This window comes from Drosophila novamexicana, unplaced genomic scaffold (genome assembly GCF_003285875.2).
Source record: "Drosophila novamexicana strain 15010-1031.04,08,12 unplaced genomic scaffold, DnovRS2.1 tig00000770-arrow-pilon, whole genome shotgun sequence".
In the NCBI taxonomy this organism is placed as follows: domain Eukaryota; kingdom Metazoa; phylum Arthropoda; class Insecta; order Diptera; family Drosophilidae; genus Drosophila; species Drosophila novamexicana.
The window spans coordinates 1201753-1227562 of NW_020824821.1; the positions used below are offsets into that span (position 1 = coordinate 1201753).

The 25810-nt window shown below is 43.3% G+C and overlaps 1 protein-coding gene across 3 annotated transcripts in view; it reads right to left on the bottom strand.

Moving 5' to 3' along the window:
• Positions 1–2278: 2278 nt before the first annotated feature.
• The window catches only part of LOC115763908 (FERM, ARHGEF and pleckstrin domain-containing protein 1), a 42191-nt gene continuing 18659 nt past the window's right edge, over positions 2279–25810 (bottom strand). For 2 of the 3 annotated variants that reach the window (XM_030706711.1, XM_030706713.1), the window contains exons 3-13: positions 22260–22492; positions 21978–22199; positions 21672–21915; positions 21447–21607; positions 21300–21374; positions 19331–19437; positions 18994–19109; positions 18689–18935; positions 3485–4744; positions 2613–3087; positions 2279–2536 (exon numbers count right to left, since the gene is read on the bottom strand). In XM_030706711.1, the coding sequence (XP_030562571.1) occupies positions 2464–2536; positions 2613–3087; positions 3485–4744; positions 18689–18935; positions 18994–19109; positions 19331–19437; positions 21300–21374; positions 21447–21607; positions 21672–21915; positions 21978–22199; positions 22260–22492 (3213 nt within the window). In that variant the 3' untranslated portion in view covers positions 2279–2463. Of the gene's footprint in view, positions 2537–2612; positions 3088–3484; positions 4745–6074; positions 17918–18688; positions 18936–18993; positions 19110–19330; positions 19438–21299; positions 21375–21446; positions 21608–21671; positions 21916–21977; positions 22200–22259; positions 22493–25810 lie in introns of those variants that run through there. The other variant, XM_030706714.1, reaches the window with a different exon arrangement.

Consider the following 25810-nt stretch of genomic DNA (forward strand, 5'->3'; position numbering starts at 1 on the left):
CTTTGTGTGTTGCACGATGACGATATATCGTATTATGATTATGATGAAGACGATGAAGATGATGCTCTGAGCATCATATAAATCTCTATATGGATAATCCCTAATAGCAGCATGTTGATTTTTCTCTTTTTTTACAATTTAAAACATACTTAAAATGTAATTGAAAATTATTGAAATTCTTTTAGAGCTCTATTAAAGAGAAACCACGAGAGAAATGAAAAATTACATGCAGCAAAATGAAGCAAATGATAACAATTTACCTTATAGATTTCAAATATCAATAAATGAGAAATATTACAAAAGAACGAATGGAAATTTTCTTTAACTAGGGAAAGTCTTACGAAGATACATAACATATGATTATAGTAGGATTGCCGAATGAAAGAAATATATTCTTAACGACCAGCTGACTCTATATAAAGAAGTTTCTTTTGTCTTTACAACAAAGGCTGACCTTTCAGACTCTATAAGTTATATACTTTGGACTTGTTCCAGAGCTGACGTCATTTTAATCAAGGCTGCAACCAAAACAAGATGTTCTAGTCGGGAGCTCCCGACTAGGGGATACCCTGAACCCTCTTCTTCCAACATCAAATGCATATATATATTCTATTTTAGAAGCTATATGTCAAGTTTGGTGACTCTAGCTCTTATTATTTACCAAAATTGCCCAAAAAACGGGATATCGATATCGATTTGTATCGATTGCTTGGAAACGGAGTAAGTTATCGATTATCGGAAACAAACTCGATCTGCGCAGGAACTAGGAGCATCTACATCTAATATTTCAATATGGGTTCTGAGATCCTTGCGTTCATACACACGGATGGACGGACATGGCTAGATCGACTCGGCTATTGATGCTGATCAAGAATATATATACTTTATGAGGTCGGAGAAGCTTCCTTCTGCCTGTTACATACATTTGGATTTTGCACAAATACAATATACCCTTATACCCATTTTTAATGGGTTCAGGGTATAATTAAATGTTGAATGGCTTCAATAACACTAGGATGATAAATTACAAGCCAAAACCTGTTTATGGATATTGGAACCCTGATTTACGAACCGAGCCTTAAGGCAGAAAGCCGGTTAGATGAAAAAACCTCCTATTTTAAAACTATATTATTCCATCTCAAACAAGTCTCTAGTCTTCCACATTTTCTATCAATTCTTTCGATTAATATGTTCTTGACAAAAACATTAAATAAAACCGCCTTTTATTTATGTGTAGTTTTTTGTTCAAATTTGTAATAATTTGTTAATTTCTATAAAATTTAATGACTTAAGCTTAATGTTTGTTTTCAAGATAATTGCATGTTTTACACACTTTTTTGACAATTGTTTGTGTAAAGTACAATAAACAAGTAAGAGGTTCTAGTCGGGAGCTCCCGACTAGGGGATACCCTGAACCCTCTTCTTCCAAAATCAAATGCATATATATATTCTATTTTAGAAGCTATATGTCAAGTTTGGTGACTCTAGCTCTTATTATTTAACAAAATTGCCCAAAAACCGGGATATCGATATCGATTTTTATCGATTTCTTGGAAATGGAGTAAGTTATCGATTATCGGAAACAAACTCAAACTGCGCGGGAACTAGGAGCATCTACATCTAAAATTTCAAGTCTCTAGCTCTTATAGGTTCTGAGATCTTTGCGTTCATACATACGGGCGGACGGACGGACAGACCGACGGACATGGCTAGATCGACTTGGCTATTGATGCTGATCAAGAATATATGGGGTCGGAGGTGCATCCTTCTCTCTGTTACATACATTTGGATTTTGCACAAATACAATATACCAGTATACCCATTTTTAATGGGTTCAGGGTATAAAAAGAGGAATACGCAGGGTCGTAAGGCAACATTTAATTACATACACAATCATTTATATATATTTATTGAATTTGTTATGAAACTAAAACAATTGCAATTTCAATTTGTTGTTAATAATTTGCATATAATAATAAGCCGCACAAAAATACAAAGTTTTTATATTTTTGGAGTATAAAAATAGGGACCAGCACAGAACAAAATGCATTTAAAAGTAAAATACGAGACGTTATTTACATGGAAATAGTGTACTTAGCAGCTAAAAAAATTTGTTGCGTAAATATACGCGGTGCATAAAGTTTAGAGTCAATTATAGAGTAGAGTTGCATATAGAGTATATATAAAAAAGGGAATTGCTTTGTGGTGTATACGTCGTATATAAAAATATAAAATATATATATAATGTAAAAATATATATATATATTATATTTATATATATATATATATAGTTGCATATAGAGTATATATAAATATATATATATATATGTATATGTATATAGAGAATACTAGAGTGGGCATTTCTAAGTGGGTTCAGCTCGACAGCAACTAGGCTGTTCCATGGAATTGCACAATTATTATATATTCTTAAGAAAGGGTATTTTATAATCGGTTATAACTGAGCTAATTGGACGCATGGCTGTGCACGTTCTTAAAGTCCTGCGTTTGGGTGGTGCTGCGCAACACTTCCAACCACCTGAATATAATGAAAAAAAGGGAAAAATGTAATGCATTAATGAAGTTGCCTTTGGCTCAGACTCGCAAACTCTCACCTGTTGTATGTGTGCGCGCTCTCCGCTCTGAAGAAGTAGACGTGATTCTTGAAGGATAATTTGAACACAAACTCCTTTTGCACTGCATCCTGATGGCCGGGCGGACCCACGGTATAGCCCAGCAGCGGGAGGCTGGCCAGCGCGAACTCATCCTGATAGCTTTTATAGAAATACAAGCAGAACGAGGTGAAGACCACCCAGAGCTTTTGCCAGCCGGAGCTGTTCTTGAATTTACGCAGCAGATAGCCGGACAGCTGATGCTCTGCCGCAATGAGATGATCGCCGAGACCAACGGTGGCGCCACGATGCCAGCAGACGTGTAGTGCGGTATTGCTGCGTGACGGTTGCGTCTTGTTCTGCTGTTGCAGTTGCAGCTGCTGCGGCGTCAATGGACCGTTGCCGCCGCCGGTGCTGCTGTTCAGGCTGTTTGTGCCGTTGCTCAGGCCGAGCATGTCCAGACCCTCCTCCGAGGAGCCTGAGCGAGATAAACAAACAGATCACTTAAAATTGAACCTATACCAGGAATGGCAGGGGCAGGGGATTAATGGGGATCTTGCTTGCTTACGAGGCTTTGCAGCGTTCTTTTCTTGCCAGTCATAATAAGTGTAAAGCAAGAGAAAATAGATAAACAAATAGAATGAAAAGGTAAAGAATGTAAAACCATTTCCGCGGCAGTAAAAGGTTAATGGATGATACTAACTGGGAATAAATATATTTATAGTGTCGAAGATGCCTTTTTGTAAAGGGTATTCTTCTCTTTTTAAACCCTTTACAGGAAGGCATTAATTTTCAGGAATATCCTTAAAATCGAGTGAAAAATAGAGTCCTATTCTGAGACAAGAGCACAAGCTAAAACCATTTGAGATACTCACTGCAATTCTTGAGCGTGGTCAGCTGCAGCTGCATGTTTGGTGGCCTGTTCTTGATATCGGCCGCCGCCTTGGACAGCTCGGCCAGCCAGAGGGTCTTCTCGGCGGTGGTGCCAGCACTCACCGTAATCGCACACTGGCCGCCAAATATGGAAAAGGTGTTGTGCTCGGCATTTTCGGTGAGCAGCGAACGGACCGGCACGTGGCCAAGTATGCGGAAACTTTGATCGAGAGGCGATTTGGAGCCATACAGCAAAATGTCCGAGAAGAGGAAGAACATGCGCTGCTGCAGGCCGCGCTTCGAATGCTTCAGCAGGCAGCCTTGTCGGATGAGCCGGCGATGCGGCTGCACCAGCTGCTCAAAGCTTATATCGCGCTGCAGCTCGCACAGCTCCACAAAATTGGCTGAGTCCGGCAGCTGAGCGCGTATCTGTTTGGTGCTCCGAATGAGCAGATGATAGACCGCCTGGCAGTCGGCATAATCGGAATGCTCCTCGGCATAATAGTCACAGAGGCGTTCCAGCAGCAGCTGATAGTGTAGCAGGCGATTCAGCGGCTTCAGCAGCAGCTCACCAATGGGCAGATAGCAGATCTTCTGCTGCTCAAACTCCTTGTACAGCTGTCGGAAGCGCTGGTCCGACTCGTACATGTCGTTTATGCAGTGCAGGATGTCCAGATGCGTCTGCACATACTCATCGTAAATGGGCAATGCTCCCATGTGCTTCATCATGACGTCGCCGATGCGATGGGTCTCATTATTGCCACGCCCCTCCCACAGGACCATGCGATGCTCGATGTCGCGCAGAAAGAGATTGTGATGCTGGGCGAGCGAGTCGAGCAGCTCGAACAACGGCTGCAGTTGCTCCACATCCTCTAGGCTGAGCACCTGCCGCAACGAGCTGTTCAGCACATCCAGATCCTTTTTGTAGGTGCGCTCCGTCATGAGCAGCTCCTTGGCCAGGAAATAGCTTGGCTCGGTAGGCCATTTGCGTTTCTTGACCTCGGCCTCGATATCATGGCTATGGGAATTGTTGGGCAGGCCATTGCCATTGTGTCCATTGTGGGCGAGAGCCACGCCTGTGGCCAGCTCCTGACGCTTGGCATGTTGTATCTCAGCCTGGATGATATCATAGGTGCCCGCTTCGGAGCGTGACAGCGATGAGGATTTGTCCGAGCCCAGCGTGAGATCGTAACGATTCGGGGGCGTGGCTATCTCACCGCGTCTATCCAGCGACATGTTGCCATTGATGCCATGGTAGACATCTGGAAAGCCCAAAGTAAGAGAAAATTCAAAGGAAAATTAATTTAAAAACGAAAAGAATTGTAATAAAAATAATTTTTAATAAAATTTATTACAAATTAAATTTACAAGACATAAAAAATATATGATCGGAAAATGGGTGGAAAGCGGAAAGCACTTGGCCTTTAAGGTCGGACAACTTGACAGTATTTTATAATAAAATAAAAAATTAATAAGAAAACATTTTACTATAAACAATAAATTTTATAATTATTGTTCTTTTTATTTAATAAAACACTTTTGTTTTGATTAATGAAGTTTTTATTTTGGGGTTTCATTCTATATAATTAATTTATTTTGTTTAAATCGCTTGCATCGTGTATAGATTTTATTAATTTATTTTTTTTCCATTCATTTGATTGTTTTTAAAAATTGTCAAAATCAAATGTGTGCGTGTGTTTTTGTGTGTATAATTGCGTGTATTTTTTTTATTAGAGAGTGTGGAACGAGTTTTTCATTTATAATTCTTACTGGCTAAATTTCAGCTAAGGTTGTATTTTTTTGCTATTTAAATATATTTTAACTCTAAATAAACATTCATTTGCACTCGAAGGAATTATCATATTTGATGAAAAAATTATTGACTAGTCTTTTCTTAGGTTGGAAGTTCGGACACAAGTCTTCATTGGTTAACGGAAAATGGATTGTAAACACATTGTACAAAAAACATTGCCTAAGCTAACTAACTAAAAAAAACAGGTAAAAACTAACTTCAATATTTAATCTTAAGGTTCAACTAGCACATAGATACAACAAACAATTCGATATATGTCGATTTTAATAAATGTTTGACTAGAGCTAAACACATTTTTGAATGCCAACCAATATAGAAATGGTTGACTTTTTGATTTGGATATTTTTGATCCGATTAATATTTGAAATTATTGTACATATCATAACATAACCTAACTTCTCCTTAACTCTTCTAACAATTTAATACCCTTTTTCTTACTCTGCTTCTTTCCTATGTTGGGATTTTCGAAAACTTAACAGTGTTTCGCTTGATTTCTTTTCGTTTTACATACTATAACTATAATAATACGCTTCGTTTTGGCATCTGAATATTATTTACTTTGTAATAATTTAATATTGTTTTTCTTTTTTTTTTTGGCACAATTATGTACTAGAACTACTGCTAATACAACTTTATCTTTGTGAAGAATATCAAATTCGAAATATTGATTTATTTATTCGTAACATTGCTCGTTAAAACATTGCCATTAAATTAAAAACTATATAAATATATATAAACTATATAAATATATATATTAAATACATTTATATTGAATAAAAAAGTTTCGAGATATTCTTCTTTTCTTTATCGAATGAAATAAATGCTTGCACATTAGGTAAATACCAAAGAGATCTTAGATTATGCCAGTTATTTCTCATTAATATAATACTGTTTTTTTATACTGATCTCGGAAAAAAATATATAATTTACTGTACTTATACATATATAAATTGAAGCTTTGACACTGTAACTGGAACTTATAGCATAGGGAAATAGTTACAATAATACTGCTCAAGTACCAATCGTAATCGTAAAACGCTTTCTTCGACCATTTTTTCATGTTTCTTTTCATTGTTTTAGCTAAATAACAATTAAATATTTGTTTGTAAGTTTTTTGTTTCTTTTGTATTATTCGATGATTAAACAGTGCATTAAAAATTTGCTCAACTCTGACTGTGTTTTTTGGAGCAGCTGTTCTATAACATTCGATATATGTATATATATATTATATATATACTCTATGTACGTTGGGTAGTCCAGCTATGTTAACCGTTTGCATCCCCTGACCAACTTGTTTAGATTTTGTATTTTTTTTTAATATTATATATATTTGATTAAAATTTTAGTTAGTTTGATTTATTCGTCGAACTTTGTCGGGGTTATATGTATTTTGAATATTATTTATGTACCATTTCGCTTTTGCGGTATTTTCAGTTTTCTTAAGCAGCTTGCAATTTTTGTTTTGCTTGGATTGTACGATATTTTTCTTGGCTTTAGGTATTTGCTTAGTATTTTGTTTTTGTTTTTGTCGTAAATCAGTCTCAGTTATAAATAAGTAGGTTATACGTGGATCGTGTGTAAAAATTGTCATAGATTTGTTTTAAAATTTTCCAAGGCAACTGAAGAAATGGAAATGCTGCTTTTTTTCTCCTCTACTACTTCCCTTAATGATCGCTCAGATCATCCGAGTCATGGAACTTGGGCGGCGGATCAACTCGTATGTCTAGGCCACACGCGTAACGCTCATACTCTATGGGCTCCGTTTCGTAGTCCGATAGAAAGTCCGGATAGGGCAGCTGCTGTTGTCTCGGTGGTTCTACTCGAGCCATGGGGCGACTGTTGCCACGCCTTATGGTGCCCATGGCGCCAGCACCACCACTATCCTCACTGGAGTTGGCCACATCCTCGCGCGACTCGTATTCGCTCTCCTCCGGATTGCAGTAGCTGCGTCCATGATACGGTTGCTGTGGGGCAGCGGTCGAAGTGCTGGGCGCTAGGGAATCCTCACGTTTCAGCTGTCGCTTCTTGGTGCGCGCCGGTTTCACTGGCTGTCCAGTGACCGGCGGCATGGGATGATTTGCTGGCGCTGGTCTGTCCACCAACGACTGATACATGGGCTTGGTAATATGTCCCAAGCGATCGTAACGTGGAAAACCCATTTCATCCACATTGTCGCTCATGTCCAGGCTCTCAAATTTGCCGGCGCTTGCGCCGCTATACTGCGGATAATCCTCATACTCATCCGTTTGTTCACGCTCCAGTTCCTCATCGAATTCCAGATAGTGTTCGTCGCGCTGGTACGAGTACTCTGAGCTGCCCGAATCCATTTCTGGCATATAGCCCTCGGAGCATTCGCTGCTCTCCGCCTGCTCCAGCAGAGCCGCAGCGTTCAGATTGGCGCGCATCCGCTTTACGGGCAGCTGGCGCTTCTTGCGATAGCCACGACTGCGCAGCTGCTGGTGCTTGGCATCCTGGCCGCGCACATCCAGCGAGCTGTCCGTATCATTGCCGCTGGGCGGACTCTTCATGGCATGGGCCGCCACAGCAGCATTAGAAGCAGCTGCCAGCTGTCCGGCTGAGCTCTTGCGCGGTGGCTTCTGTACCAGTTGATTCGGTGGCGACTCGGAACTCAAGCTGCTGGAATAGTAGGGCGAGCAGCGAATCAGCTTATCGGCTCGCTGTGGCATCTGCGGCGAGTTGGGCGCCGTGCTCTCGCTGTTTAGGGTGTTGGTTGTGGTTGTCGTATTAGTTGCCGAGGAGGTGGAGTGAGCGTCACGCTCCTCGTCGATCCGGATGGGCTGCTCCTGTGAGGATTGCTGCGACTTGCTCAGCATGTGCTCGTGAAAGGAGCTCGACTGACGCAGCTGCTTGGATGTTGTCTTAAACTCACGTATCTGTGTCTTGGACAGCGTCTTGTCATCGTAGCTGTGATGCTTGGCCAGCGGCTTGGCTGGCGGTGCGCCCACACGACCAGGCAAATCGCTGGGCGTGACTATCGGAGGCACCGTGGGCACCGGCGGTGGTGCGGGCTTTAGCTTCACTTGAGCCACCGCCGAAGCAGCGGCCACTTCCTCTGCCTCAGCCGCGGCAGCAGCCTGCTCCGCAAGACCCGGCTGCTTCATCTTGTTGAGCAGTACCTGCATTATGGGCCTTGTTACCGCCGTCTTGGGCTTTGTGGGCGGCTGTGGTGCGCGTGGTTTTTGGCGTATCTGCTGCGATTGTTGGGTTTGGATTTGTGTGGAGCTACTGCTGATGCTGCCGCTGGTTGGGGCGGCTGTGTGCAGCGGCACGAACTCCTGGCTCTGATAGCGCTCCGTCAGCTTTTCGCTGTGCGCATACAAACGCTCCACAAACGGAGACTCCGACTCGGAGCATATCTCCTGGCTCTGATACAGCTTGGACATCATCTCCAGCGAGCGGCGTTTGCGTGCAGCGGCGCTTGTCTCTGGCCCCGCTGATCCGGCCTGCTGCTCTGCGTGCTCTTGAGCGTTGCGCGCTTGATTGCCATTGCTGCCGCTGCGTCTGTGGATCTGTGGCAGGGAGCAGCGCTTCTCTTCGCTGGGCGAACTCAAACTGGGCTTGCTGCTGCCCACCCTGGGCTGCTTCAGTGGTAAATATTCGCCCGGCACCACGCCCACCAGTGTCCGGCTGCTCGATGTGGACCACTCGCTGATTGTGTGCGCCATTTCAGTCAATGTCAAGGTCGTATCATCACTGCGCGTTGCCGAGGTGGCCTCACTCAGCTTATCCGTCTCCGAGTTGGACAACATGTCATAGCGCAATCCATCCGAGGAGCCATTATCCCCACTAAACTTGTGTGAATAGCTGCCGCTCTGTTCGTTGAGGCTCTCAGCGGATTTGTTAATGGAGCTAATGCTGGACTTGGTGTGATTGGATTTTTCGCTCTTAGCGCACGAATGTGTGGATACCGCCGAGAGACTGTCCGAGCCGGAGAGATTAGCATACTGGCGCACTGTATTGGTGCCCGTGGACCATTCAGAGATGCTGAGTCCAATTGAGGTGTCCTCCGAGTGGGAGCTGTGCGTGCATTTCTTTTGCTGCAAGCCCATGCGCACAGTGCCATCGATATCGGTGCCAATGGAGCTGGTTTCCTCCTCGGAGTGACTGGAATGGCTGCACTTTTTGCAGCTGCCGCCGCCGCTGCTCAACCGTGCCTCATAATTGCGACGTACAGTGGTTTGATCGTCCAGGTAAGTGCTGCCCGACAGAATATCATCAATGGATGTATCCGAATTGTTAGAGCCGCGTGACAGCTTGCGCAGCTGTCCATCTGGTGAGAGCTGCACCTTAATAGTGCCTGGCATAAAGACATCATCGTTGGAGAAGAGTTCATCATCGGAGAGAGGGCTGCGAGGCGCTGGGGAGCGTCCGGGCTGCGCCACAATTACCTCAGGACTGGAGCTCTTGCGCAATCCAGCCGCTGCTCTAGCCGTTGGCTGGGTGGAGGATGTACTGCAGCTGACATTTAATGATGAGGACAAGCAGGAGGCAGCGCTCAGTGTGGAGCTCAGGCAGCTAACCGTATCCAATTGTATATGCTCGCCGCCAAAATCATTGTCCTCGAAAGCAGCAGACATGAGATAGGCCGTGTCCTCGTAAGGCAAAACCCTGGCCACATCGGGCGGACCCGCAGCGTTCGCTTCCTCCTCCAATACAACATTGTCGGCACTTTGCACCTCGCTCGCGTAATAGGTTTCAATGCTCTCCACCACAATGGGCGCATCGATGGTGCTGGAGGGCGGTGAGGGCCAGTCCACTGAATCTTGGGATTGCTGGAACGCCATGCTAGCCTTCCAGCAGAAGGACTTGGGCACTGGCTTGTCCAGGTCTGGCATGGCGTAGATATTCTCCGGCGGCTTGACGGGTACGTAATCGAAGGGTATCTCCGGCAGCGGCCAATCCTCCGAGTCCTGACTACCCGCATTTGAGAGGCACATGAGCGTGTGCCGCTCTAGATCCTCCGGCTGCTGTTCGTCCACGTGTGTTACTGAGAAGCGACCTGTCACCAACGTGGGCGACTTTGGTTCATTGAAGCTGCCAATGCTGCTTAGGCGATCCGCAGTGGCTGAATCGCAGGGTATTTCGGGCATTTCCGCAGAGGTGCGACGATCCGCGTCCGAGATGTACGCCAGATTCGTATTACTGCGTGAATCGGAGCTCAGGCTGGGCTGATGATCGGTCGAGCCAACTGATTCATCCCGCATGCTAACCGAATGCGTGGAAGCCTTGCTTATATCATCTTCCATACTGGACTTTTCAGAGGCTGTGCTGCGCTCCGAAATCCGCGAGAGCGTGCGACCCAATGTAAATCCCGTACTGTAGCCTATGATATCCGTGGGGTTTACGCCAATCCCACCTAGTGTACTGGTCATTGCCGGATAGCCAAAGGTGGTGGGAAAGTCATTGAGATCATCCTGATAGCTGGTATCGCTGGTATCCTTTTGCTCATCCGGCGAGACCTCCTTTATGTCACTGTCCGAGGAATCGCGCAGCGGATTCTGTGCATCGTAGCGCTCGTAACCGCCATCGGTTTCCACATGATGCCATGGCTCATCTGTGCTGGAGCTGTTGGAGCTCTCGATGGGAAAAGCTTTCCAGGTGCTTTGCTGTTCTTTTTGTGCCAGCTCCCCACGACGCTGTGCCGCGCCCAACGAGCCGGAGCTGCTTTCTGTTTCAAAGGAGCCACGCGATTCGACGCTCAATGAGCCTTTGGAGTCGAAGCTTGATTTGGATTCCTGTGAGCTGCGATCGCTACCGGATTTACCGGGTTCTGCTTTGGTTACCGATAGCTTTTTGCCTGCATTGGCACGTGCTGGTTTCTCGATTCGGGGCGGCTTGCGGGAACCGCCTGAGCTGGATTCGCTGTCCTCGGTTCTGTGTAGCATTTTGGCTATTCGGTCTTCAATGGGATCTAGGTAGGTTTCGGTGCTGTTGCCCAAATCAATAGGACTTTGTTTCTCTAGTGTTGGCGTTGTAGGCTTCTTAATTATGATCTTTGGCTCATTGGTGGGCGTTTGCTCATTTGAGCCAGTGGGTGTGGCGTCAGCATCCTTAGCCGCAACATCTAGCTGGAGCATGCGCTGCTTAAGTTCCAGGCATTTCTTGGCATCCTCATTACCAAAATCTTGTGATATGCCCAAAGGGCGTGCTATCGAGCAGCTAACACTGGATTCCTCCTCGATGGAGCTCTTCTCCTTCACAGACAAACTCCAGTCCTGCTGACGCTGCGGACTGCTGTCCTTCTCACCGCTGGTCCAAGAATCCGAACTTTTCGATTTATCGCTCTGTTTATCCAGGCTAAACTTTTTCTTGCCTTCAGATGTATACTTTTCAAAGGTCTCCAGCACGGACTTTTCAATCATAGGACTGGCATTGGGTGGAGTAACTAGAATATTCAAATCAGATGTGGGCGTAACACAATTGGAATAGTCCAACGGTATGGCATCCTCCAATGTGGCTTGCGTCTCCAGAGCATTGCGATCTGCTTCCAAAGTGCGCGGCTCATTGTCCGAGGTATCAGAGCCAATAAACTCATCGCACTCTACGGTTATCCACGAGCCCGTCTCATCGCTGCGACTGCGATCTAAGCTCAAACGATTAACATCGTATCGACCCACTTTAAGATGACGACGCTCCGATGAGTTGTCATCCTCTTCGATGGATGGCTCCTCGCACTCTATGGTAGGCACGCGATGTGGATAAACCTCTGGCGGTGGTATTGGTGAATGGCTTTCATCCACCGAGACAAACGAGTCAAGACTATCGGCTGTAGAAGCCTTGCGGCTGTACGTGCATTCACTATCACGGGTGTCCTCCGAGGGCAGCGAACGCTTAAGTATTTCCAGTGAACGACGCTCAGATATAACCGCCTGCATATCTATGTCCTCATGGACATTATACTGATGCGCAAACATGCGACGATCCCCAATGGCGCTACGCACAATAGCTGTAGGTTTCTCCTCGGTCTTCTTTGCCTCTGCCGTTGCCTGCTTCTTGTCGTCCAGGCTGCGTGCTTTTACATCCGTGCCCAAGTAATGATGCTCGGCTGGTTTCTCTAGGCTACTCGATTTTCCATCGATCTTTTTGTGCACAACACTACCTTCGATTTTTTGTTTGATTTCCTGTGCTTTGGCTATTTTCTTGGGTGATTTAATCATCATGTCTTCTGGCACATCTGATTTCTCAGAGTCCTCAAAGGATTTGTTGCGATCCTCGAAACTGCGATTGGCCTTGTCCAACTTATCGGGACTGCGACCCTCATCAAAGCTGCGACTAAACTTGACCATCGAAGTGTCTAGCTTGCATGGCGCCTTAGCAATTAGGACATGATCTTCAGCCTTCGACTTAAATTCAGTTTCAATGATTATCTTATCACCATCGGTTTTGACCAGTATCTTATCTTCCGGCGCTGGAAATGCGGGCAGCGTATCCTTTACAGGACTCAGCATTGTTATAGTCTGCTTCATTGCTGATTCGTAGAGTTTCTGCTGGCGCTCTTTACGCTTGGCTATATCCGCCTCTGTTTCCTCTTGGGACTTGCTTTTGTCTTTGCTCAGGCGACGCATTTCAATTGAACGTGGACGTTCCTTGGGACTTGACTTTTTACTACCTCTGCCATCTTTACCGGCTTTAATATCATCCGCGCTGGTTCGTCGTGATTCCGGACGACTGCGCGACATATGCTTTCCCTTAAAAGGTTCTGAGGTCTTTAGCTTACCCTTACCGGTGCTCTCGATGCTGCTGGCTCGCGAGACGCCTGGCGAGGTTTTACGCGAGCTGTTGGCTGAGCTGTAGGGTGACCAATCGGTGAATCGGTATTTAGGTATATTAAGTATTAAATGATCGCCACTCTTGAGCTTCATTTTGGACTTGCGTTTGTCCTTGATCTTGACGCCTTGTAAGGCAATTCTTTCTATGTATTTCAGCTGGTTGAGCAGCTGCGCCTCCTCACTGTCAATGGTTACAGCACTGAGCAGTGAGTCCTTGCCATTGGCGTTGTAGCTGCTCTGTGTTGGTATAGAACCGGCGCAGGAATGAATGCTATCTGCTGTGTCATCCTCCTGCTGTGCTGTCTGATTGGTACGCTCCAACGATTTCTCCTCTAAAATCTCGCCCTCTTCCTCAAAGCCCACGGTGTCATCCTTAGATGAAAAAGCATTCATAGGTGGCAGACGATGCAAGGATATGACTGGCGTGTCCAGGCTCTTAGTGCGACGCTCTGTAGTCGGCGACTGCTGTGTAGCCTGCTGACGTTGTAGGGAAACTGAACCCTCCGAAAGATTTAGTCTGGCATGAGCGAATAATATAGGTGCATGTCCCTTGGAGCGCATTACTATTGAAGAGTCAATTATTTCCTCAATTAACTTGACTTTCGATTTGGCTGTTTGTTTCTTCAGAGTATAATCAATATCAGAACCGGTTATCTTCTCCTCATGGCACGTCTCGTAGATGTCATCATTGCTGCGAAAAAATTCCGCATACTCAAATATGGGCGAGGGTATATTCTCATTGCGCTGATAATCGTTAGTGCATTCGTCCATGCGTCGCATAGGCAAATGAGGCTCATCCTCCGAAGATGGTATTGATATGGAACGCTCCGATATGCGACGCAGTTCCGTGGCATTTGCATACTGTGGATCAAGCTTCTGTGTATGATAGCGACTCTCGAGATCGGCTAGACGGCGACACTGTGGCGGTGAGCCCTCGATTTCCGTGGAACTCATTGTCTGACCCCTGCCCCAAGCGGCAGAGATGAGACGACTTTGCTCTATACGCAAAATAGGCTCAATTTCTTTCCGTGACTGCGGCGGCGAGAACTCCAGGCGATCCGGTATGGCCTCCGCCGAACCAAAGACATCGTCCGAGTCCAGACTCTCATCATCTGATGAGAAGGAGGTAATGCGTGTCTTACCCTTTTTGGACTTGCCCGATGGCTTTGTTTTGGGTATAACCCTCGGCTTGATGGCCTTGCGCGCATTCGCCTGTAGTTCCTTCCGCAGACTCTGTATAAGCTCCATTTGCTTCTGCTCCAGCTTCTGCTGTTGCATGCTCTCGGTTCTGGAACTGGTTGCCGAATCGCTTTCAATTTGACTAAGCTTCTTATTTAGTTTCTCCAGCGTTGAAGCATCCATTTGCTTGGTTATGTCCCGCTTGGGCGAGGAAAGCTGTATAATTGGTATGGTCTTGTCAATTTCGAGTGTTATGGGATCTACTTTGGATAGATCAATGTTTTGGGTAAATAGAAACTCTTTGGTTTCTGCTGGCAGCAGACTATCCAGTATATCTGGCAAAAAATCCGCTGGACCGGGCACAGGCACAACGTTCACTTTAGGGGACTTGGGCGACTTTGGTGATTTGGGAGACTTTGGAGATTTAGGTGACTTTGGCGATTTGGGCTTGCTATGCTTTTTGTCGCTTGGCGAAGGTGCAGTGCCGTTCATAATATGCCTCTTATGGAGTACATAGGGTATATCTTCTTTTAGAATCTTAGTAAAACGACGCTCGTAGTCGCGGAAGAAGCTTTTGGGGAGCTCAAAGCCTCTCTTGGGTATATCCACTTGAGGGGCTGGCGGTCCATCATAGCATTTGGGTATTTCAAAGTTTCCATGCGCCTTGCACAATGGTGGAGCGCTAGGTATTTGCTTATAGATATAATCCTCATCACTGGAATCGGCTGGCGTTAAGTCAATTGACTTCTGATGCATCAGGACATGACGTCGAGAATTGCTGCCTAGGCGTGCACGATTAGCCAAGGAATTTGGATCGCTTTTAGTGCGCTCCACCGTGGCATGAGCATAGTTCAGAGGCACCAATATTGGATTGTATTCCTCAAAGTGTGTCTTGGCCATGAGCTCTTCCTTGCGCGTGATTTTCTGATGGGCCACACGCGCCTGCTGTTTCTCAAACTCTGAGATGAGCTCGGGTGTAAGTGGATATTCTGGACTTTGCTTGGACTTTTCATCCTTGGGCTGTCCCTCCCAGTGCTTGGTGTACTTTTGTATACATTCTATTCGGTCTTGATCAAAGCTAAAAATGTTCTCGCTATCTGATCGTCGACGGAAAGCGGAGATTTTGCAGGACTGCGAGTTGCCCTTTTTGAAGGGCGCTGTTTGATCGATTGAGTCACTGGTTTGTATATCCTTCTCATGGCAGCGCATGCCAGAGGCAGGCGTGGACACAGATTCGGGAGATTTATTTCCAAAGGACTTGGCATTGCGTTCAATTTCTACATTTTGCAAACTAATCGAGTGCACTTTTGAGGTCTTGTGCGTCTTGTTGCTAGGGAACGTCGAATATGTATCGCGGCTGTCATAGAACGAACTATTGGCCGTGGAGCTGTGCGTATCGGAAAGCAGACAATCGTGACTCTTAACCTTGGGTCGCGTATAGAGACCTTCTGCCTCTGCGACAGGTTCCACAGCATCGTAGTAATCACTCTTTGACTCCTGACTTGACTGTGCAAACTTTTCGTAGAGCTCCTTTTTGTTAAATTGCTTGACCTTCTTGCAGGTGGTTGTGGGCATTTCGTAGTTTCGTCCGAAGCAATCGCCCACTAGTGACTCCTTTGAATCCTGACTTGAAGCTACCGATGTCTTACTCTTGGTGGTCTCTCGCGACTTTTTGCTATCCGTATGGTAGAGACTGTCTCGCGATTTTTTGCTCGAGTCGGAGCTCCGAGAGATTTTAGTCTCAAACATTTCGCTTTGACTCTCCTGACTGGAGGCTCGCGTAAGTGCCTCCTGAATTTTTTTATAGAAGTTGCCATCTGACTTGACAGAGAGCTTTTCACGGGGCAAATAGCGCGGATCTTCGGCATCCCAAATCTCATTCATAATATCAGCAGCCGATTTGGACTTAACATCAATAGCCGAGCGATATTTGGGTTGCTCAGAAACGGACTCATCATCGCTGGGTATATAGTTGCCAGAGTCCAGCGAACAGGAGCGCATATGATCCTCGGAACGGCGACGCCCGCTAAAGAAATCAATGTCATATTTCTCTAGCAGCTCATAGCTGTCCTGTGATATATCATCCTGTGAGCCTGTATAGTCCAGCTGGTGTCCATAGTTGCGTTTGTGTTCCTGGGTATTGTAGGTGCTGCCTGGATAGCTGGAAGAATACACCTTGCTCTGAGGCAGGGGTGAAAAGTCCTGATGTGCATCTATCGAGTGGTTCTTGGTAATGTATAAGGAGTGCCTGGAATCATCATAACGCGTAACGGGCGAATCAATGCGATTCGAGGAGAGAAATTCCTTGTCAAACGCTGTCATGGGTTTCGGCTGTTCGCGTACATAGTAGGTGCTGCTATAGCGCTCAAAAAGATCCTTACAGGAGCTACTCTTGAGCCAGGACTCACGCTCGACCTGATCGTAAATGTTCTCACCATCCGGATCATCATCCTGATCCTCCTCATCGTCCATATAGTGGACAGCCGCCTGTTCGGGCTTGACAAACTGCGCTGTGGAATAAAGATTGCTAGAAGACATTTGATACTCAAGTTTTTCTGAGGAACTGCGTCTCGGATGATGTGTTATGTAGTGACTATCGTATGAATCCACCGAATCCACGCCGGATAGCTCCGAGTTGCGCGGCAATGAGTGGGTGTGCCTCGAGCTCTGAGAGTCCATAGAGGGTGTTAAATAGTTTTCGGATTGTGCGAGCTTTACGCGTTCATTTCGGGCATAGCGCTTTGTGCCAAAGCCTGTCCCAAAGTAGGACGAAGAAGACGATTCTGACGGATGATTTAAATCGTTGTGATATTGATAGTTCAAGCTATTATAATTACGCTCCTGGGCAGCTGCGTAGGCCGATGTGCTGGGCTGCTGCAGCAGGGGCATGGCCACCGGCTGTGCGCCCAGCTGCTTGGCCCGAGTGTACTGTAATATGGACAGATCGATAAACTCATCGCTGAAATGCTTTTCGCGTGTCTTGGATTTGGCTTTCCGATTGACCGTCGCATATATATCATTGCGATCATTCAAATTGAGATGCTCGCTGTTGGAAATCTTGTGCTCCAGTTGAGCGTTATGAAAGTCTGGGTATTTATAATGGTCCATATCGTTGATGTCAGTGTATATGATGTTGTCGGTCTCCGTTTCGGTTGAGTTGGCATTGGCATTGGCATTGTTAAGCATGCACTGTTTAGACATCGAATAATTGGTACTGCTATAATGGACTGGGGTGACAGTTTGAGATTGGGACTCCTGTGAGCGAAGCGGCTGACGACGGGCATTGGCCATGGCCATGGCTGAGACCGGTGAGGCTGCCCCCATAGTCTCCCGATTGATGGTAGATGCTGTCAAGTCCGAATCCGCTTCCTCCTCGACTAATTCCTCCTCCTCCTCCTCCCCCAAAGGCTCCTCCTCCTCCAAATCCACAGGTCCCAGGAGCTCCTCCTCCTGCTCCTCCAATTCCATGGAGCTGCTGAGATCCACCGAATGACCCACTGTGTTGCTGCTGTTGATAGTGTTGTTGTTGTGCGTGTTGCTGTTGTTGGTGTTGATGCTGATGAGCTGCGGCGAGGCAGGGGCATACGCTTGGGATCCCACTGAGACTCGACGAGGCGTGCTGCTGCTGTACAAGTGGGACAAGTGGCTCAGACCTGAACACGCGCAGAATTAAAAGAATTTGTACGTTAGCACTTTGGGAACAAGAGAAACAACCGAAACAAACCGAAAACGTTTCGAACTCAAGGCATGATCACAAAACAAAGGCTGAAAACTCTGAAATTATAATGAGCACGATTTGAACGATATTTTTAGGTCTTAATTCGACCATTGGCATTAATTGAATACAATAGTCAATAACCAACGCTGTGAGGAGCATGAATTTAAAAAGGGAGCTAGTACTAAATTAGCCTTACGTAAATATAATAAACTTAAGAAATATAAATTATAATAGAAAGTTATATTCACAGTAGAGTTTAATAATCAATAAGAGATGTATCACAAAAGAGAGCGGCAACATTGCGACGAATACGGTGTATTGTGCCAGGGTGAGCAAAAGTTGCTTCAGCTCCCTTATGAAGGGGAGCCGGACTCATGCTGCAGACGCTCTCATCTGAGCTGAGAAAACAAACTGGGCAAAGCCCCAAATGCTTCTTCCTCACAGTAGAACTTATGTCAAAGCTGCAAACTGATTTTTAGCCGTATTGGTTCGAATCCGGAAATCTGAACCCAGCTAGGGAGGAAACTGAAATCCTTTCGAACAGTATTTTTGTTAAAGAAATTCGGCATACTTTCAATGTTAAATAATAGAGATTAAGCTAAAGTACAATATATAAATCATAGATAAAACTAAAACTAAGTATAACTTTAACAAACATGATGAAATCATTTTTTATGATGTGAGATAATTTTATAAAGGGACTTACCTAAATTGTGATCGCCTTGATGCGCACGACCCAGATCGGGAGCGCGCAGTGGCTGGCTGCTGCTGTGGCTGGGTGAAGTCCACGATTGCGGAGCTTGTGGTGAAAGCGAGCGGCTCGAATTCATTTGGTCCATAGCCGCTGCCGAGTGGTGTTGATGTTCCCCCGAGCATGCCGCTTCCTCCGCTGAGGTTGGCGATTCCGCTGCATAGTTCTTCGTCTGATAGATCTCCACCTGGGCTGCTGTGACCTATTTGTGAAAAGATATTAGAAATCATAAAATAATTTTGTATTCTGTGAAAACTCACTTGAGAACGCATGTGGTCTGTAGGATTGTCGCGTCGGCGATCCAAGGTATCCGCTGCCTTCTTCGTCAGAGAAGGGGTCATCGAGTCGTTGCATTGATTGCGATAATCCCATGCCGCTGCAGCATGCAATTAAATAAAAAAGAAAAGATAATTTAATATATATATAAATAAAATATTTCATAGAAATCTAACGCATTGAGCTACACATTCCGCTAGCAAAACGAGAGAGAAAGAGCGAAACTCTTTAAACTACATATGTACGAAAATGAAACGAAAAGCGATAAACGATAAATCATGAAATATAATAATCGAACAATTGAACAAAATAAATACAAACCAGTGTCAATTGGGAGTAGGGGATTGGCTGAAATGCTGGAATTCACATACGTATGCGACTGACTTCGGCTACTAGCATTCAGTGGCCCTTGCCGGAACGACTGAGACCTGCAGCAAAAGAAAAGACAAGAGGATACCACGATTTTATTTTCACATGCTCAGTTTTTGCTTTTTACTTAAGCAACATTTTATTTTCTTTTAGGCTTGTTTTATATATATATATATATATATATATATTTTTTTTTTTTTGTATTTTATTTATAGTTTTAGTTCGGGTTAAGCACAGTTGGTTTTGGTTTGAGCATCAAAAAGGCTCAGAAAATTTCATTAGCAAATGCAAGAGTTAAAGAAATTTACAATAGTACACAAGAAATTTAAATAATAATTAATTGTTTAATAATAAAATAAAACTTAAAATTACACGCACACACACAACAACATTTAGGGTATCAAAGAGTTTAGCCACGGGATAGACCTAGCATGTCTTTAAGTTTGAAGAGCATTATGAAGCGCTAAAAAAATCATATAGATGTAGCCTCTATAGGGAATAGGCAATATATTTGTTATATCTTAACAGATTCTCCATAGAATATTATACACTAAATACTGTTGTAGTTGGGTTAATTAGAGTTATATTATCATACAGACTAAACTACTTATATAAGTAGATAAGCTTAGGTTGTTTAGGTAAGAACACGCACAACTAATTACTACACATTTAGGGATCGTTATGAGGGGGGGGGCAAACAAACGTGATTAGCCGTGAGTTGTGTACAGTCTAAACAAAAGACACAGTTTACAGGGGGGAATGGAAAAAGAAAAGCAGCAGTTCAAAGACACAACTTCCATATCGTTAGGCTGAACTAGTTTACGTAAATACAACACACGATATGAAAGAAAGAGAGTTCGAATGATGCGACTGTGGTTTCGTATACTCTATGTGAGGTTGGGTGAACGCTAGGGCACTGATGAGTTGAGTTTGGGCCCGATTTAAACATATAAGTATGATATATGAAATTAGTACGCATAAAATAATTCGCCAATTGCCAATTTTGGTATACAAATAAATAAGGTTGATTGTCTATAGAATATATAGGTTCGTTAATACACATGTTTCAAATAATACGAACAAAACAAAACATATTATTTAAATTTCAAATGCTTTTGTCGTTTGCTTCTGTACAAATTTATAGTTTTGCTACTTTGTTTTTTGTTTGTTTTTTTATTTTTTTATTTTTTTTTATATGTTTATTTTTGTGCTTTACTTTTTACTTAAGACCAATTGGTTTTTTAATCCTCTTCTCTTTTCTCTCTAACTTGATGCCACATATTGACCAAGTTTTAAGGTGGTTTCAGGTGTTATTTTTGGAGCAGGGTTTGTGGGGCTTTTGAAAATTTAATTTTGAAAATTAAAAATGTGTGTGTAATTCATAAGCAATTCAGTTGAAAATAAATAACAAAGTTGAGTTAAGATGAGCACGCTGATGATTATAATGTGTAAGCATGAGTAGTTTCTTTATAAAAAAGTTTTTCTGTCTTGTATTAAAAAAAGGCACAATAAAATTGTACACATAATTAGTCGGCTTATTGGTTATTCATATGGGGAAGAAGCATTAGCTTAAAAATTGGATTTTTTTTAAATAAAAGAAAAAGTAAGCAAAGCTTTAAAAGCAAGTTTACGTATTTGATAAATTATTCAAGTGAAATCGTAATATTGTATAAACTTAAATTTGTTTTCCAACAAATGCTGAAATGCTGTCTTTACCATATTTATAAAATATTTGTAAACATTTTTTGCATGATAAAAACAACCTTTACAGAAAGTAACTTTTACTATATTTTTTTTGTTAAACGTAATTAAATAATAAATATTAAAAATCAAATCTTAAGTTTAAAGCTGTTTCTGCTGCTTGCAATGTTAGTTTTTAAGTTTTCCCTTATTGTTGTTGGGTTATTTGAATAAAACCTACCTTTGGAAGTTTTGACGTTTTACATAGTTCTCGCGCACAAATTCAATAATTTGCTTTTGCGTTTTACCGCTGTAGCTGCAAGTTTGACAAAAGTAGAAAAGTAATTTGAAATGCGGCTTATTTTTACAATTATTTTCTCATTCATACCGAAAAGAACTGCCGCGTGAAAGCACGCGAGTTTTGCGCCTGGGCGTGCTCTGCACGGTCGTGCATCGGAAGAATCCATGATTTTCGACGCACTTCTTCCAAAAATTCTTGCACTCATTGCGACCCTCGAAGAAGAACTCAACGGTGTCTTTATAGTAGCCCTGCAAGCGACAGAAATCCATCATTAAATCGGTTTAATTGTACACGTCTCACATATGTACTTACGTAGCCCTCGGGATGCAGCTTGACCAGAAAACGTTTGCGTTTGAATGATATCTTGCGTATCTTGGCCCAGGAGAAGGTATTAATGCGTGTTATGTTCTGAAACACGGTAATGCCCATGTGCGCCACGGCCAGATTTAGAGGCACGCCCTCTACATCCTTGGCGGGATGCATTTTCATGCCATAAAGCTCACAACGACGCGCTGTCTCCAACAGATTGAGGTCAGCCTCTGCGGGCGATTGGCCACTGCAAAAAGAGATTATAAATTGAATTAACAAATCAATGAAATTATACAGTTTACAACTTACAAATGCTTCTTGTGATTCTCCATAATCTTGCGCTGCATGGTCGCATCCTGGTGCGGCACAAAGCGATAGGATGACAAGTACGTATGATCTGGATAATCCTCGGGCACATAGTCGCCACACGATGCCTGCACTATGTAGCTGGCCATGAGGGCCGCTGTATTGTCATTGCACTGCAGACTGCCCGTTGCCAGATCTCGTTTGATTTGTAAACAGAATAGATATCTAAAATGAATACAGTATATCAGTATTTACTGTTAATTTAATATATTAAAAGGCTCTTACCTGGTGTACTCCTCTTCCAGCTGTGCTGGATCTGGTGTGTAGAACTTGATACAGAATCGCAGCACCGGATCGATAAGAGATAGGCCCACCTGACGATTCATGGGTTTCTCCAAATCGAGCCAGTATTTGGTATGTGTGGATATTTCCTGATACTCCAGACCAAAGTAGTCCGCTTCAAGTAAGTTTAGCTGGCGACAGACCTGCTCAAATAGCACGCGACCCAAGGCCTTGGCCTGTTTAAAATGACAAAGCAAATTGGTCGAGAAATTAAGTTTCAAAAAATATATCGCTTTTCGAATTTCTCCCCCCGTTCATCACATCAAAGCTTTCCATTTGAAACGTGATTCAATGAATTGGAACTGGGGTTCAGGGTATTTAAGGGCAGTGTGTGTTTAGCGTATCTCTTAGTTGGGCACATCCGACTGGAGCAGTCCAACTCGTTTAGTTATGGGAATTATAGTCGAGGAAGCACATTATTCAAAAAGTCCATGCCTAATGTGCTCGCCTAACTTTAGAGACTCGACAGCCTCTATTTATAAAACAGTTGAAAACTTGGCAACTATGCAACAAGACTTAGCGCCACATAAATCAACAGACCACAATATGTGTTGTTGTGTGACATACACACTAAAACATACAGGCACCATTAGGGTTGATTAAAAATGCTATTATATTGCGTTAAATAATAAATGTATATATAGGCATTTACTTAGAATTTGCAGTGCACTCTGGCTGTTCGGTCAATTTGTCAGCGGGCAGAAAGCTAAACGACCTACATTTTATCTAACTTAATTGCGGCCACAGTTGATGCTTAGGAATGGCCAGCCGCCGGGCGGCCAAGTGTCCCAGTTAATAGGAAGGAGTAGTTAGGGCGAGGCGACAACTCAATTGAAATTTATTTAAATGCAATCAGACGGGCATCGCCCACAAAGCAATTGACGGCGTGTGGCAATGCTCGGACGCGCATCTAAGCTGCGAAGCGGCTTAAATTTTTAAATAAGCTTAACGAACTTAGCCAGCGATTGGTCACGCCCCTACGCCCACACGCAAGACACCCGTCGCATGGAGGCTGCAGTAAATTGTGCGTAAAATTGATTGGAAAGCGTTTATTTTTTATACCCTGAACCCATAGAAAATGGCTAAAAAGGGTATATTGTATTTGTGCAAAATGCAAATGTATGTAACAGGCAGAAGGAGTCATCTCCGACCCCATAAAGTATTTATATTCTTGATCAGCATCAATAACCGAGTCGATCTAGCCATGTCTGTCCGTATGTATGAACGCAAGGATCTCAGAACCTATAAGAGCTAGAGACCTGAAATTAGAAATTAGATGTAGGTCCTCCTAGTGCCTGCGTAGATCGAGTTTGTTTCCGATAATCGATAACTTACTCCGTTTCCAAGCAATCGATAAATATCGATATCGACATCCTGTTTTTTTTTATTTTTATTTTTTTTTTAGAGCTAGAGTCACCAAACTTGATATGTTGCTTCTAGAATATTATATATATGTCATATGTTATATATGTATCATTCATTTTATACCTATCGCCACCTCCCCGCTACCACCCCAGAGCTATAAATCAAGTTAATAGCCCAATTTGTATTGCCAATCTAAGCCACAATTTTAATGCAATTGACTTTTTGGAGAATACACAAATATTCTATGGTACAATAAGATATACTGTAAAATATTTCATAAAGATCGCTTAAGTTATATGTAACTGCAATTGCGCAGGCGCAGCTAGAATTTGTGTATACATGTACACACACACACATTCATGCGCGTCTGCTACGCATTCTAAAAGCATTGTAATTGCGACTTTTTTCTGTAATGCTATTTTAGTTTTTTTTTCTCGATAATACTTAATTGTTGGTGTAGCGGTTAAGTAGAGGCATAGCAAGTGTTGCGGTCAGTGGCGAGTTCGAGCCCTACCTGGGAAACTATATTTTTTTTGCTGGTTTCTCTGTTGAGTAGAGTCGTCAGCAAGTAATAGTTGCGAGTTGGAACCCTTCCAAGGGAACTTTTTTTTCTTTTAATTTATTTTTATTACTTACAACGAGCGCGATTCGAAAACTGCATTTTGGCGTTGGAATAAGAGGGTTCAGGTTATTCCCTAGTCGGGAGCTTCCGACTAGAACCTCTTACTTGTTAAAATATTGGAACGGTCTGGCAACGTTACAAGTCAATATCAAACGATCCAAGCAGAGTCATTGAATGTATGTGAAATATATTACGCAGTCTGGCAACGCCAAAATATAATATTAAATTAAATCTGTGGAGGAGAGTCTACTGAATGACTCAGTTTAGTAATGTTGGAATGTAATATTCCATGGAATAGTAGTCTGTCTAGATTACACGAAGCCGTGTGGCAACGACTCAATAATTAAGTATTATTATTATGTTAAACTAATGCTTGAAGTATAATCAAAAGCATCTCTTTTCGAGAATATTAAACAATCTGGGTCAATCTACGCTTCATAAGGAGTTCACAAGCTCATCACTCAATAAGTTGTTATGCTTCTCATAAAGCAACTTTTAATTATTTATCATAATTGTTAAGTAGTTGTGACTTATATCGAATCCCACTTGACTTTTAATCACATAAAAGATATTCATTTAATTAGCTGTCAGTTTCCAATTCATTTAGAAACCTACCGCAAATTGGATGAAATGAAGTTTTCATCAGCCAGAGCTTATTAATTATCCATTAACTCGCACATACAGCTATATCCTTGGGATGTCCTTCAATTTGCAATTTGGTTAAGCGGCAAACACATGTCTAGATTTGAGCCATGTGCCATGCTGTATAATATGCTAATTTCGGGCTATGGCAACAACCACAAAACCCCCGTATGCCGCCCCACCACACCGGCCCCGATCCGGCCGCACCGGCTGCACCCTATGCACCATTAGACAAATGGAAATGTTATCGACACATTTAAAGAGTAAACGAAGCAACCCTTTAGCGTATTACCGCAAATTGTTCGACAGGCAATCAAGCAAAGTGCCCTGGCTCTCAGTTTCGATTTTTGTTCGAAGTGTGAAATGTTGTCAGTCCATGGGGCGTGACAAAATGTGATTAAAGTCTTAACTACCACACAGTTGCCTAGCCTCTAACCCTATTTTCCACTTTGTCTGAGCATATTTTTGGCTGACATTTGAATAGGTTTAGGTTTTGGCAAGCTACCAAAAGAAGAACATAATGCAAATTGCTTTGGGCGTGGTCTAGACTTAATAAGAATACACAAATGTTTCATTAAATAAATATAAGAAATTATAGTAGAGCACATACATATGTCATAAATCCGCATACTCTACAAATCAAGCGCCAACCGCTTTTAATTTGAAATATGAGCCGAAAGCAAACGAGTTCAACTGAAACAAAGAAATAACAAACAATGTACCGACACACAAAGGAATAGCTGATGCATTTTTGATGAGTAAAGAGAACGGCGAAAAGAAATAGAGAAAAGTTGCGCAATATTTGTGCCGAGTTTTTAAGGTCAATGGAGAATTCGGTGGGGAAGATTTTTAAACATTATAAATC